We start from the raw sequence: 15,229 nt of genomic DNA, 5'->3' as shown, positions 1-15,229 counted from the left end.
CCTGTCGCGACACCACTGGAGGCGGGCTGCACGATGTTGGGGCGTGAGCGGAAGACGGCCTAACGGTGTGCGGGACCGTAGCCCAGCTTCATGGAGACGGTTGCGAATGGTCCTCGCCGATACCCCAGGAGCAACAGTGTCCCTAATTTGCTGGGAAGTGGCGGTGCGGTCCTCTACGGCACTGCGTAGGATCCTACGGTCTTGGCGTGCATCCGTGCGTCGCTGCGGTCCGGTCCCAGGTCGACGGGCACGTGCACCTTCCGCCGACCACTGGCGACAACATCGATGTACTGTGGAGACCTCACGCCCCACGTGTTGAGCAATTCGGCGGTACGTCCACCCGGCCTCCCGCATGCCCACTATACGCCCTCGCTCAAAGTCCGTCAACTGCACATACGGTTCACGTCCACGCTGTCGCGGCATGCTTCCAGTGTTAAAGACTGCGATGGAGCTCCGTATGCCACGGCAAACTGGCTGACACTGACGGCGGCGGTGCACAAATGCTGCGCAGCTAGCGCCATTCGATGGCCAACACCGCGGTTCCTGGTGTGTCCGCTGTGCCGTGCGTGTGATCATTGCTTGTACAGCCCTCTCGCAGTGTCCGGAGCAAGTATGGTGGGTCTGACACACCGGTGTCAATGTGTTCTTTTTTCCATTTCCAGGAGTGTAGTACATTAAACATTTTGTAAAATACGGGGTGACTCAAAAAGAAAGAACAGATATCAGTTGCTTATTACAGAGAAACTATGAAAGATAGAAACACATTGCGCATGTCACTGGACAGAAGAAGGCCCAAAGTTTTATGTTGGCACAAACACTATACCATTCACTCAACACCAGCACCATGCGTTGCTAGACGAACATCGAATCTGTAGTCCATTTCATTCCACAGACGGATCAACGGGTCCTTGTTCACTGAATCCTCAATTTCAACAAGTCGACTTTCAGCTCTTTAAGAGGAGCTGCCGTACGTGGGATAAAGACTGTCTTTTATGTACCCCATAGGAAAAAAAGCTGTGTGGTCTGGTGACCTTGGTGGCCAAGAGCAATGAACAATATCCTGCTGTTCACTTCTTCCAGTGCAAAGTTGTGAGATGTTGCTAAGATTACGCCGCACCTCAATGTCAATGTGAGCCGTCAGTCGTAAAAATGAAATCAATGGAATTTTCGTGAAGTTGAGGAAACAACCAGTTTTGCAGCATGTCCAGGTATGACATTTCTGTCACAGTTGTCTTCGCAAAAAAGGAAGGTTCATAAACTCTGAACAGAAACGGCTCCAAACACATTCAGTTCCGGTGAGTCACGTTCGACGACGCCGTCAGAACTTTGGGATCATCAAATTCTTACATTATGGCGGTTTACTTTACCGGTTGGATAAAATATCGATTCGCCTGAAAAGATGAGTCGTTTGGAAAACGTATCCTCTATCATATCCTGGAGAACTGAAATGAAAAATTTCGTACCTTCTGTTGTGTTCGCCGGGACGCAATTGCTGCAGTAACTGCAACTTGAAAGGCTTCATAAGAAGGCGTCGTTTTAGAACACCACACACCGTCATTTGAAGAAGTTGAAGTTCCTGGCCTGGCAGTCTTATGGACTTCCTGGAGCTCTGTGTAAACGCATCTCTGATATGCTCGACGTTTCCATCAGACGTACGTAGCCGACTAGTGCTTTTTCCCTTTGCATATCCAACGAGCTTCCAAGAATTTTGTCTACCAGTCACAAATCTCCTTATACAGAGGCGGTTTCTCGCTGAATCGACGGCGGTACGCGCGTTACACTTTAACAATTGGTTGATTTCGTGCAAATTCCAAAACACGGTGTAATCGCAAAGTTGCTACAAACACACAATAGCGCAGCTGTGTTAAAACTTTGAACGTTCCCTTACCCAGTGAAATGCGCAATGTGTTTCTATTTTTATAGTTTGTAATAAATAAGTGAAATCTATTCTTTCTTTTTGAATCACGCGGTAGCTTACGTGTATGCCAATCAACATCAGACTTCTAAAGGTCCTTGTTTACGTTCATCAATTTATAGTTTGTAGTGGAGATGTGTTAAGCTAGCTAAATGGCCGTTAGCTGCCGGAGGGCAAATAAATAAGAAGATTTACCCAAGAAGATCAGGTTTCTCCTTGCAGTAAACAGAAGACTATAGTTTTCTTTGATCAGATCTAAGGAGAGGCGTTGGTTTTGATCAAAGAAATTTGACAAAAGGCAACATTTAACAGAAGTTCTCTATTACACTACGTCAAAGATATTGGACAAATCAATTTTGGCAACGAAATTTGCTAGCGCTACATGGGTATTACTGAAAAGAACATGGGAGGGGGGGGGGAGGTGAGTCAGTATGTGCCAAGTATCTCCCATAGGGGTGCGGGTGGAATAAGTCAAGAGCGATTTCAACCAAATTTCGTATATACAGGACTCATTATTTGCATATTTTGTGTTCTTCGTATAACTATTTCCGTCAGGAAAATATTTCTACCACCCTTCGGTGTGGGTGGTAAATCATGACATGTAAAAACATTCGATAACGACCGGTATTAGTACTGAAACCGCGTGAGGTGGCACAGATATCAGCACACTGGACTCGTATTCGGGAGGACGAGGGTTCACATCCGCATCCGGCCATCCAGATATGGGTTTCCTGTGCTTTTTTTCTTTCCTTATTCGAGACAGGGTTGTAGCCTATCCCCGATGTCATTCAATCTGTATATTGAGCAAGCAGTAAAGGAAACAAAAGAAAAATTCGGAGTAGGAATTAAAATCCATGGAGAAGAAATAAAAACTTTGAGGTTCGCTGATGACATTGTAATTCTGTCAGAGACAGCAAAGGACCTGGAAGTGCAGCTAAACGGAATGGACAGTGTCTTGAAAGAAGGATATAAGATGAACATCAACAAAAGCAAAACGAGGATAATGGAATATAGTCTAATTAAATTGGGTGATGCTGAGGGTATTAGATTAGGAAATGAGACGTTTAAGTAGTAAATGAGTTCTTCTATTTGGGGAGCAAAATAACTGATGATGGTCGAAATAGAGAGGATATAAAATGTAGACTGCCAATGGCAAGGAACGCGTTTCTGAAGAAGAGAAATTTGTTTACATCGAGTATAGATTTAAGTGTCAGGAAGTCATTTCTGAAAGTATTTGTATGGAGTGTAGCCATGTATGGAAGTGAAAGGTGGACTATAAATAGTTTAGACAAAAAGAGAATAGAAGCTTTCGAAATGTGGTGCTACAGAAGAATGCTGAAGATTAGATGGGTAGATCACATAACTAATGAGGAGGTATTGAATTGAATTTGTGAGAAGAGGAGTTTGTGGCACAACTTGACTAGAAGAAGGGATCGGTTGGTAGGACACATTCTGAGGCATCGAGGGATCACCAATTTAGTATTGGAAGGCAGCGCGGAGGGTAAAAATCGTAGAGAGAGACCAAGAGATGAATACACTAGTCATATTCAGAAGGATGCAGGTTGCAGTAGGTACTGGGAGATGAAGCTTGCAAAGGATAGAGTAGCATGGAGAGCTGCATCAAACCAGTCTCTGGACTGAAGACCACAGCAACAACAAGAAGTCGATGGGACGCTAAATTTAAATATTCCTTCCTTTCTTTCTTTTTAGTACTGAATACATTGTTTTATAGGTGGCTAGGCAGATTGAAGACAATCCCGATGACGTTTCACCACTATGGGAGTAGTGAGGGGGGTGTAAAGACATATCAGAATATTTCTGTTATGCCTGAAGCAATTTCTGCCAGACGTGGCACACGTACCACTCGCTATCTAGAAAAATTTACTGAGACAGTAAAACACCTCTTGCACCTCTGTGTCAAGAAGTGGTGGCGAAAAGAGATTACATAAAAACAGATGTATGAGTAACAATTGAATGTAATGAATTATTACTGACCATAAGGAATAAAATAAAAACAAAATATTTATATAGGCTCCCTGCAGATGTACCCTTAAGATGTTACTCTGGAAGCGAATACGCAAGAAAATACACGGATGCGTGTTGCATCTGCGTGGTTTCTCAAGTCACCTACTGAACTCCTATTAGGCCGTTGTCTCGCTCGTTGCTGTGCCTTAGAAGGGAAACTCACCGTCACACCCCTCTCAGATTTAGTGGTAAGAGCCCACTGGACAGCTCGTCAGAAACTGAACGCAGATCAAGCATGAAAACAGGAATAAGGTGTGTACAGGACTGTGAAGAAGAAGGGAAAAAAAGCAAAATAGAAACTGAACGGCCCAAGAAGAAGAAGAAGAAGGTGATGATGATGATGATGATGATGATGATGAGTGCAATATAGAGCAGCCGGAAAGAGAAATTGCGTCATTGTCAAGTGGTTACGGTGTTGGACTGCCAAACGGGCTAGTCGTATTCAAACCTTTGTCTCACCACTTTTTTTTATTATTCAAATTTGTGTCTGTCGTGACGTAATGTCCGTCTGCAACAACGAGGTGTAAGGTGTAATGACAGTTGATTCTGAACAACTAGTCTATTAACAGCCGGAAGGAAGAGGCTTTCGAATGAGAACTGCACAGGAAAACACGTCTGGTATGTCATACAAGGCGTTAGTCACAGAACGTCTGTCAGATGATACGAACCCCTTATCGACCCACCTAACTTGTACGATTGGTGAGTGAGATAGTCCTCCTTGCTAGATTTAAGTGCTCGTATGAATGTGAATGTGATCGTTCCCAAGAAAATGATGAAAACATGATAGCTTGTCACATAAGCTGTAACAAATGAGCACAACAGTTTCACAAACACAGTTTCTCTGTGCTCTGTCAAAACAAGTTTTTCATGGTTTTGAAGTTGCCTTCCGTTTTAGAATTCTTGACTCTAATTCCTTTGTTGTAACATAGTTCACACCCGTTTATTTGTTGTTTTCATTTCTGTGAAACGTGTGTGTGGTATCTCGCCTGCTCTCACTATTGATCACATTTACTTGCGACGGTAACGTATTCTTACCACATGGCTCATATTGTATAACCAATGTGTAGTATGACAACTGCCAAGACTACAGAAAGCGAGCAAACATTTCAATTACCGGACGGACAGTTCATAACGTTGTGAAAATAAAAATAAAATAATGAATGGCTCGTGGGAATTTTGAGCACAGCTCGCCTGTTTGGCATTCCATCACCAGGACCGCTTACCCACGACGCCGTTACTGTTTTGTGCTGCCCTTTATTGCACTCCTTGTTTCTACTTTGCTTTTTTTTTCACAGTTCAGTACACCTTTTTCGTATTTTCATGCTTAATCTGTGTTCAGTTTTTGATGGGTTATCCACTGGGTCATCTTACCACTAAATCTGAGGGTGATGCGATGGGGAGTTTCCCTTATTAGAACCGACGAAGTGCTTTCATGGCCCAATCGCCTGCCTGCTTCCAGTTCATTTTTATCAGTCATAATTACTTCATACGGTCCACATTGTTCCATGATGCGTTCATTTATTTCTCTCTCTCTCTCTCTCCTGACAGTTCACATCAGCCGTCTCTCAATTACTATGTCTCATTCACAAAATTAGTAACACTCAAAAAAATGGTTCAAATGGCTCTGAGCACTATGGGACTTAACATCTATGGTCATCAGTCCCCTAGAACTTAGAACTACTTAAACCTAACTAACTTAAGGACAGCACACAACACCCAGCCATCACGAGGCAGAGAAAATCCCTGACCCCGCCGGGAATCGAACCCGGGGACCCGGGCGTGGGAAGCGAGAACGCTACCGCACGACCACGAGATGCGGGCTAGTAACACTCATTGTAAATCATTAACATCAGACACATAGGAAACCTTGTTTCCAAATATACTTAGATAACAAAAGTATTCAAGGCTATGTTAATGATCGTGTTTCTTGTCCTGCCTGTCCAGTCGTTTTCAAACCGCAGCGCGCTCAATTTAAACATCTGCCATCTAATATTCTTTTGCTCACTAACATCGCTCTCATAGAGCAAAACAAAAAGTATCATTGTATCATATCAAGACGCGAACATTTGTTACGCACGAGAGTGTCGCCATTTTGTGTGCATTGATCAAAGATAATAAAAAGATTACATTCTGGTGAGCATTGCCAAAGGCTACGGTTTTGTAGTTTGATACCCTTGACGTTTACGACTACGGGAAATTTGTGTTACAGTGTACGATTTTTTATTGGTTCCAATGACGCCAGAAAAAAATCTGATGCACAAAGAAAGAACATTCTAATATGCTATCGCTTTCTAAAGAAATTATAATCATCATTAATAGATTTTCAATAAGTTTCATTTCTTTAAGGGAATTGGGAAATAAGCAAAAGTTATGACTCATAATAAATAATCTAAAAACAAAAATATGTAATATTGATGTAGTTTCTCTACTTTTACTACAGTGAATCAGTTTAAATGTATAAAAATTACACTGAAGTTTAACTTCAAATAAAACTAACATGCGATTCCACACTATTCCTCACCACCTAGGGTAACTATCCTCAGTCTTTGGGGGCATTGTGCACTTGAGAAGGGAGCATTATATCAACCACACGCGAGTGAAAGTACTCCCCAAATTGTCTGCCAACATCTGTTAGAAGGTTATAGTAATGAAATGTATTTGAACAGTAGATTGGGATGTGTACTTTCTTTCACTTTTACATTTCAATACATTTTAGAATGTTCGTTATCACAGTGTTTTGAGGTGTCTTCTACGGTAGATGTAGCATGATCCCAAGCAGAATACCAAACACACCCGTACCACAGTTCTTTTACTTTACCTACTTCTCCACGGATGCAACATAACTCCTGAAGTCATTTGCTACATGTAGGTCGTAATCTCAGGATGCCAATTAATAGCTTATTGATATCACTACCATCTTAAATGCTGGTGACATCTGATACCTCCAATGGCTCTGGTGTTTCCTCCTTACTTCTGGTACCCTTTTTTTCTCTTTTGGCTGTTCAAGAAAACACCCACGTACAATTTTCTCCTTGTTTTTCTACCACATCTATTGTTTCTTTTCATTCCTTACTTTTTTCCCCATTTCGCCTTGTTTTTGGATGGGGTGTGCATCTGTTCTTCAGCACGCAATTACCCAAGTCTGCCCCTGCGCACTAACGCGATAGTATTCTGTATATTAAACTGTTATATTTACAAATCAAATCCATTCAATGATACAATGAATCACAGGTGTTAATAATATGTTCATATAAGAGTGAAACAGTACTTTATACAGGGTACGGCCAAACTTTCAGGAAACATTCCTCACACACAAAGAAAATATGTTATGTGGACATGTGTCCGGAAACGCTTAATTTCCGTGTTAGAGCTCATTTTAGTTCCTTCCACCTATGCTCAATGGAGCGCGTTATCATGATTTCATATGGGATACTCTACCTGTGCTGCTAGAACATGTGCCTTTACAAGTACGACACAACATGTGGTTCATGCACGATGGAGCTCCTGCACATTTCAGTCGAAGTGTTCGTACGCTTCTCAACAACAGATTCGGTGACCGATGGGTTGGTAGAGGCGAACCAATTCCATGGCCTCCACGCTCTCCTGACCTCAACCCTCTTGACTTTCCTTTATGGGGACATTTGAAAGCTCTTGTCTACGCAACCCCGGTACCAAATGTAGAGACTCTTCGTGCTCGTATTGTGGACGGCTGTGATACAATACGCCATTCTCCAGGGCTGCATCAGCGCATCAGGGATTCCATGCGACGGAGGGTGGATGCATGTATCCTCACTAACGGAGGACATTTTGAACATTTCCTGTAACAAAGTGTTTGAAGTCACGCTGGTACGTTCTGTTGCTGTGTGTTTCCATTCCATGATTAATATGATTTGAAGAGGAGTAATAAAATGAGCTCTAACATGGAAAGTAAGCGTTTCCGGACACATGTCCACATAACATATTTTCTTTCTTTGTGTGTGAGGAATGTTTCCTTAAAGTCTGGCCGTACCTTTTTGTAACACCCTGTATATACAGGGTGTCTCACGTAACTCTGCCATCTCAGATATCTCTGGAACAACAATAGATATTCAAAATCGGTTTTCACCAGCATGAACTTACGGCAGGGGCTTAGGAAACCAAATATTAAGCGAAATTTTAAAACGTAAACAAATACTATTTTCAACACAAACTTATGTATTTTTAAATGCACACCCTCTATTATTTCGTATACACTCAATAGCATGAAAAATCACAAAAATAACGGCGTTGTTTGCATCGCAATACGTCAATTACATCCCAAGACATTGCGATGCGAAGTTGACGCTTGAAATAAATGAAGCGCACAGCTAGCGCACGTCCTGAGACTCAAGCGTGCGCCTCACGCTGCCGGTAATCGTGATCTGATTGACGTACTACGTCAGCGGAGTGTTAATGTATGGTGTATTATTGTATGACAACACATCATTGGTCCATATTTCATTGATGGCGCTCCTAAAGGGGATAGTTTAGCCCCTTCTTGAGCTGTGCCTTACTTGAACCGGTCCACCTCTTATAATGTGTCAAATAATGCGGTATCAGAATGATGGATGTCCTGCGCATAATGTTTATTGTTGCGAAATGACAACTAGAAATACAATTAATGATAACACACTTGGTTTCACGTTTCTAAACCTCCTAAGTTCTGAAATATGTGGCTTGTAAAGGATAGCAATGGCGACAGTTTCGGACGTTAGGCATCGCACGTAGTATTGTGCTCAAAGCAAAGGTTGCCTGCACTGGCGCCTCTATCCCTCAGTAAACATACCAATATCACCACGGCACGCTCTACCTTCAGTGTAGAAGTGTGTCCTAATCTGGTCTACTGAACTGCTCTCATACTGTAACGTAATTCACAGATGTTGGCACATTAAAACCTGTGTTCTTGTGGCTTCAGTAATGAAGAAGAAGAGATTATTTTAATTTATGGCGAATGTCACAGAAATGCAACCGCAGCTGTGACACTGTACGCTGATCGCTGTCCAGATCGCCGATGTCCGTCACGTCGAACCATTGGCAACACCTGCAAGACAGTCACGGAAACAGGAATCTGGGCTCCCACGTACAACGCCACCAACTTGCAGTGGAAACGAAATTGCTGTTCTGGTTGCTGTAGCGCACAATCCTCAGGTGGGTGTACGAGAAATTACACGAAATGTAGGAATAAGCCACAGTTGTGTGTGCAGAATCTTGCATCGGCATCGGTTTCATCCGTTCCGTATCTCACTGCGCCAAGAACTATACGTTAATGACTTTGAATCCCGCATTGCATTCTGTCGTTTTGCACTTCAGCAGTTGCAAGGTAATCCAGTATTCCTAACAAGGGAACCTCCCCATCGCACCCCCCTCAGGTTTAGTTGTAAGTTGGCACAGTGGATAGGCCTTGAGAAACTGAACACAGATCAATCGAGAAAACAGGAAGAAGTTGTGTGGAAATAAAAAAATAAGCAAAATATACAAACTGATTAGTCCATGCACAAGATAGACAACATCAAGGATATTGTGGACACATTAGCGCCGTGGTCCCGTGGTTAGCGTGAGCAACTGTGGAACAAAAGATCCTTGGATCAAGTCTTCCCTCGAGCGAAAATTTTTACTTTCTTTATTTTCGCAAAGTTATGATCTGTCCGTTCGTTCATTGACGTCTCTGTTCACTGTAATAAGTTTAGTGTCCGTGTTTTGCGACCGCACCGCAAAACCGTGCGATTAGTAGACGAAAGGACGTGTCTCTCCAATGGGAACCGAAAACATTTGATCGCAAGGTCATAGGTCAATCGATTCCTCCACAGGAAAACACCTCTGGTATATTCTATACGATACTGGTGACGGCATGTGCGTCACATGACAGGAATGTGTTTTAGACCAACCTAATTTGTACACTTGGCGAATGGGTGAAAAGATTCTTCTAACTTGCCCGATTTAGGTTTTCTTGTGGATGTCATAATCACTCCCAAAAAAAATGATGAAAACATAAGAGTTTGTCACATAAACTGCAACAAATAAATGCAACAGTTTCACAGTCGCACCGTTTTCCCTGTGCTCTGTCAAAACATATGTTTTTAACGTTTTCAAATTTTTCCGTGTGTAGACTGTCAAATCCTGCATATGTCCAAGCAAATCTGAACATGTCCTGGAATTTTGGAGAGCGAAGTTGATAATGTGTGAGTACCTGAACTTTGATAATTGTCTCAAAATAAAAAGTTAAACTTTTCACTCGAGGCAAGACCTGAACCAAGGACCTTTCGTTCCGCAGCTGCTCACGCTAACCACGGAACCACAGCGCTACTGAGCTTATAATCTCTTTGATGTTGCATATCTTGCGCATGGACTACTCAGTTTGTATATTTTGCTTATTTTTTTCATAGTTCCACACAACTTCTTCCTGTTTTCTCGATTGATCTGTGTTCAGTTTTTCAAGGCCTATCCATTGTGCCAACTTATAACTAAATCTGAGGGGGGTGCGATGGGGAGGTTCCCTTGTAAGCAATACTTTGTTTAAGGATGAGGCTTCATTTACAAATCATGGTAATGTGAATCTGCGCAACATGCACTACTGGTCCGTGCAAAATCCCCACTGGATTCGCCAAGTTGCTCATCAAGGACAGTGGAGTGTCAATGTTTGGTGCGGTATCATTGCTAACTGTATTGTAGGTCCCCATTTTTACCGTGGAACATTGACTGGACAGCGATATTCCTTCAACACACACTAGCGCTCCTCATGGAGGATGTAGGATCGGAAACTCGTCTATCAATGTGGTTTCAACAGGATGGATGTACCGCACACAATGCAAAAGTTGCCAGAGACGTTCTAGAAGCGACATTTCCATTAGGTGGATGGGGCTAGGAGGTACCGTGCGATGGCCAGCACGGTCCCCCGACTGGGCGCCATTAGACTTCTTTCACTGGGGCGCAGTGAGAGACAAGAGTATCAAGAACCCCCAACGACAGTAGAGGATATGCAACAATCTGTAGAAACTCTACAATCCGTCCAACACTCTCTCGTTACCCGTCTGCAAACGTGTACTGATGCAAACGAAGGGCACTTCGAATATATGTTGACGTGACAGTTTCATTGATCAAGATGTCCGTGTATTTTCTATGCTGGATGTAATGCACAACAATACAGTTTCTGTGGGTGGCAGGGCACTAGTAAATGTGTTTAACAAAGTGAATTCAAGTGTGTTATCTCTAATTGTAGCTATAATTGTCATTTCGCTAGAATAAACATACATTTACAATCTGAAAAACGTAACTTTGCGTTGGACGTGTTACTTGTTTATTTTTGTGGATTGTGCATATCTTCCCACTGTGTGAGGCCCTGACACAGGCAGCATGAGGTGAACGCTCGAGTCTCAGGACGTGTGCTAGCTGTGCGCTTTATTAATTTCAAGCGTCAACTTCGCTTCGCAATTTCTCGGGATGTTATTGACGTATTGCGATGCAACTAACGCTATTATTTTTGTGATTTTTCATGCTATTGATTGCATACGAAATAATGGGGGTTTCCCATTTATAAATAAACAAGTTTGTCTTGAAAATAGCATTTGTTTACGTTTTAAAATGTCCCACAGTATTTGGTTTTCTAAGCCCCTGCCGTACGTTCATGCTGGTGAAAACTGTTTTTGAATATCTGTTTGAAGTGGGAAAGTAGGGTGAGACACCCTGTATATATATCATGAATGTGCGTGCGTGCGCTTTCAGAGGTGTCCCCAAAAGAACAGACGCGCCGTTTTTGATCTTGCAGCCACTATGAATCAAGAAACAAAGGAATTAAAGACATGGGCTACCAGTGTGCACTGATTTGTATCAATGGGGCAAGCCGAAAATTTGTGATGTACCAGAAGTCAAACCGGGGTCTCATGCTTACTAGGCAGATGCGCTGACCATTATGCCATCCGGTCACAGTGTGGTTGTGGTGACCTTTGACTACCGAGGCGTGCCTCCTGTCTGACACAAATGTTCGACTTATACCACACAGTACTGATATGCCCCTGCTCTTTAGCGTCGTTACGCAGGGCATCTCACCGATTCCCGTAGTAGTTCGATCTTGGTGTGCATCAGCAGGCATCACTGTCCGTCATTGTCTTAGTTATATATGTGGTGTCTGAACAGATCGAAAAGAACGGATACCACTTTTCTTCTGTAGCCACTGTGTCCAGATGGCATAGAAGTCAGCATATCTGCTTAGTAAGCAGGAGCCTGTTTTCGAATCCTGGTCCGACCCAAATTTTCAACTTGCCCCATCAGTGTCCACTGGCAGCTAATCACATTAATTCACTTTTGTGTCTTGACTGTTTGTCAATCACAGGAATCAGAAGAGGGCAGTATCAGTCCGAAGTAGACGTGTTTATTGCAAACTTCGAATACTCAATGCATATGATTACTCACTCTACACAATTACCCAGCTCTCACTTAAATGTTACGATTAGTTTAGTCTCTCGCTATTTCAAAGAAAGAATGTTATGAGCCCAATTCACAACGTTTTCAGGGACTAGTTTTCTATAGAAGGAAGGTTGGAAGGAAGGAACGTAAGGGTCTAATGTCCCGTCAATATCTAGTTCATTAGAGATGGTCCCACAGCAAGAGTTAGCAATACCGGAAATGGCGACCGTGCCAGGAGCAGCAGAGCACTGACCATCGTTGAGGAGCCGCGCGTCGGCCGGCAGCGTGGGCGCGCCGGCGTCCAGCCAGTAGTGGCGAGTGATGCGGAACAGGCCGCAGGCGCCGTCGTCGCAGCCCAGCGAGCGGTTGCACCGCGACGCCGCCTCGCAGATGCAGCCGTAGCACGAGTCGTACTGCAGCCGCGACTCCGCGCCCTCTGCCGGCAACACCACACAACACTATGCTAACGGTTTTTCGTCATCATCGATATTTATAAAATGCTCACGTTGAAATATGAACATCTAAGTTTCAATATCGACGTTCGAGTGTCTAAAAATCATAACATCGATACTAAAGACAAAACATCAACCTTCGATGATTGCAAAAAACCGCCGTCAATTTTTTCGTCTTTTCAGTGAACCCTTTTTTTCCGAACATGTCACATAACGACATCAGTTTAACAATTGCTACGTGTCGAACTTGGCCGTGGCAGGGAGGAGGGAGCAATATTTGTCGTCGAATCAAGGCAGGAACATTCCCTATTGTAGCAATGCATTGTTTGCTTGCCTTTCGTGGTTCATTCAGTTCAAGCAATGCAAGAGAAAAAACGAGTTGCACTACGTGTTAGAGCGTTAATGTGCTGCTTTCGCCATGTGAGGTGCCGCATCATCATCATCATCATCATCATCATCAATATCATCTACGTTTTAACTTCATTAATTATTGTTTTTTAACCTGCACAATTTACAAAAATCAATGGTTGAAGAGCAGCAACATGGCCACTGTCGGGCTACAGTGCAGAAGAAAGTCATTCCCTCAGATGAAGAATGGTACACGTACGTTATTGCTATTGGACGTGTCTAACGTCACTGGGACCTTCCATGTGCAGATTGCAACTTACTATTGAAAGATGGCGTGTTTATATAGCTTATCACAATGATTCCGAACTTGAGAAAGGCAGAGTGGCACCACGAACTGTCGGGGAGGACATTACTGGAAACTGGATGGAAATCTAGAGTTGCCATGAATTCCTTACCTCTGACACCATACCACATACTACATGGATTTGCATTCTTTTTAACCAAAGTAAAATTGGAAATTAAGGGGTATTCTGTGGTGTTCAGCGATAGATCTCTTATTTTAGGAGGTCACATCGATGCCGAGGTATCCATAGCCGACCTGCCGAAATATCACAATATGCAGCGATACTCTATATCCACACCTCTACAACACCTAAAAGCCTGGCGTGGGAAGCTATTTAATACTACAGGACTGATTTGGTTATTACATGGGGACAACAATGATAAGACCAGTGTACAAAATGGCATATTCTAACGGGACAATGCAAGACCCAACAATGTAGTTCAGATTAAAAACACTATTACGAATATAAGATCCTCGATTAGCCTTTCCAGCCCATAGGTTTGTCACACGTAGATCATCTCTGTGATGTAATGGGAAGATATGTACTTTCAAACCAGCGTTATTCAGCAGACTTTATCAACTAGTACTGCATGTGCTTTAGGCATCGCTAAAAAATTCTCATCATGACATTCGGAAGCTGTTTGCTTCCATGCTTCAACGAATACCTATGTTTAGTCGTCTTCCTGTGAATTACAGCTCGTATGTTGATGGAAAAAAATGAAAGATTAATCGTTTAATAGATACTACGTGATGAATATCTCCACATATATTCATAAACATAAGAATGTTGCTTCATGGTCTAACACTCTCCAAGTCTATAAGCGTATGAGGATAGTGACATTAAATTTCAGGGTGAACAACTATCAGTGAGAAGATTTGCCGATGACGTTTATATCGTTTGCAAAAGTGACTTACAGCAACTGTTGACTGGAATGATAACTCGAATGATCACAGAATATGAACTGATGAGTGTAGGATAAGCAGCCAACATCGTGAGAGCTCCACCATCTCTCCCCCTAAGGAGGAAGGGAATACAGAAATTTCAGCTATTATCAAGAAGGTTCCACTATCTTTCCTAAGGAAGAAGGGATGTCTTGTCTATGGCCATTCGCCAACCAATTCTGCTACCAGTCATACACTTGCGACCAGCAGGTTGCCGCGCTGCAGTCATCAGCCAGAATCGTCCCATGTGCCAGTGGTCTAGCAACCGGCAGCACATGCACTGTATGTACGCAAACTTTCTGGACAACAAACAACATACGCTGGGTTGTTATCCACAGTATCTGCTGCAGCCATCACAATAGACACCGGCCTCACTGATAGCAGCTGAGCCTCAATGACTGTGGCGCTGCAATCAAGTCACATGCTCCATGTGAATATCCACCTGCATGCCTGGCAACGACCCTAGAAGGCATCATTTGATAACGCTCTGGGCTTATGCTGGCCATGGCTAGCAGTCCATCCATCATAGCACAAGCATTCCCTCAGCATGCTCTCTGTGCCCACAGTGACTCAGCTCACCCTTTCAGCCATGCTCACACTCCATGCTCTTACGCCGTATACACCCATTGGCTTATCAGTTGGAGCACGAGCACAACTCACTCACTATAGTATCCATCCAATAGCACTTACGGTGCTGACCCAGTCACCAGTCAAGGCTTCTGGGTTTCAGTGGAGTTACGAGGGTTGACTGAAAAGTAATGCCTCCACGTTCGTAACTCTTCAATA

General features: G+C 43.2%; 1 protein-coding gene across 1 annotated transcript in view; it reads right to left on the bottom strand.

Moving 5' to 3' along the window:
- LOC126234698 (lysozyme-like) overlaps positions 1-15,229 on the bottom strand; it is a 100,012-nt gene that overhangs the window by 29,965 nt on the left and 54,818 nt on the right. Inside the window, exon 2 of the mRNA XM_049943439.1 lies at positions 12,612-12,794. Within this exon, the coding sequence (XP_049799396.1) occupies positions 12,612-12,794 (183 nt within the window). The remainder of the gene's footprint in view (positions 1-12,611; positions 12,795-15,229) is intronic.

This window comes from Schistocerca nitens, chromosome 2 (genome assembly GCF_023898315.1).
Source record: "Schistocerca nitens isolate TAMUIC-IGC-003100 chromosome 2, iqSchNite1.1, whole genome shotgun sequence".
Classification (NCBI taxonomy): Eukaryota; Metazoa; Arthropoda; class Insecta; order Orthoptera; family Acrididae; genus Schistocerca; species Schistocerca nitens.
This window is presented reverse-complemented; position numbering and strand designations above follow the sequence as displayed.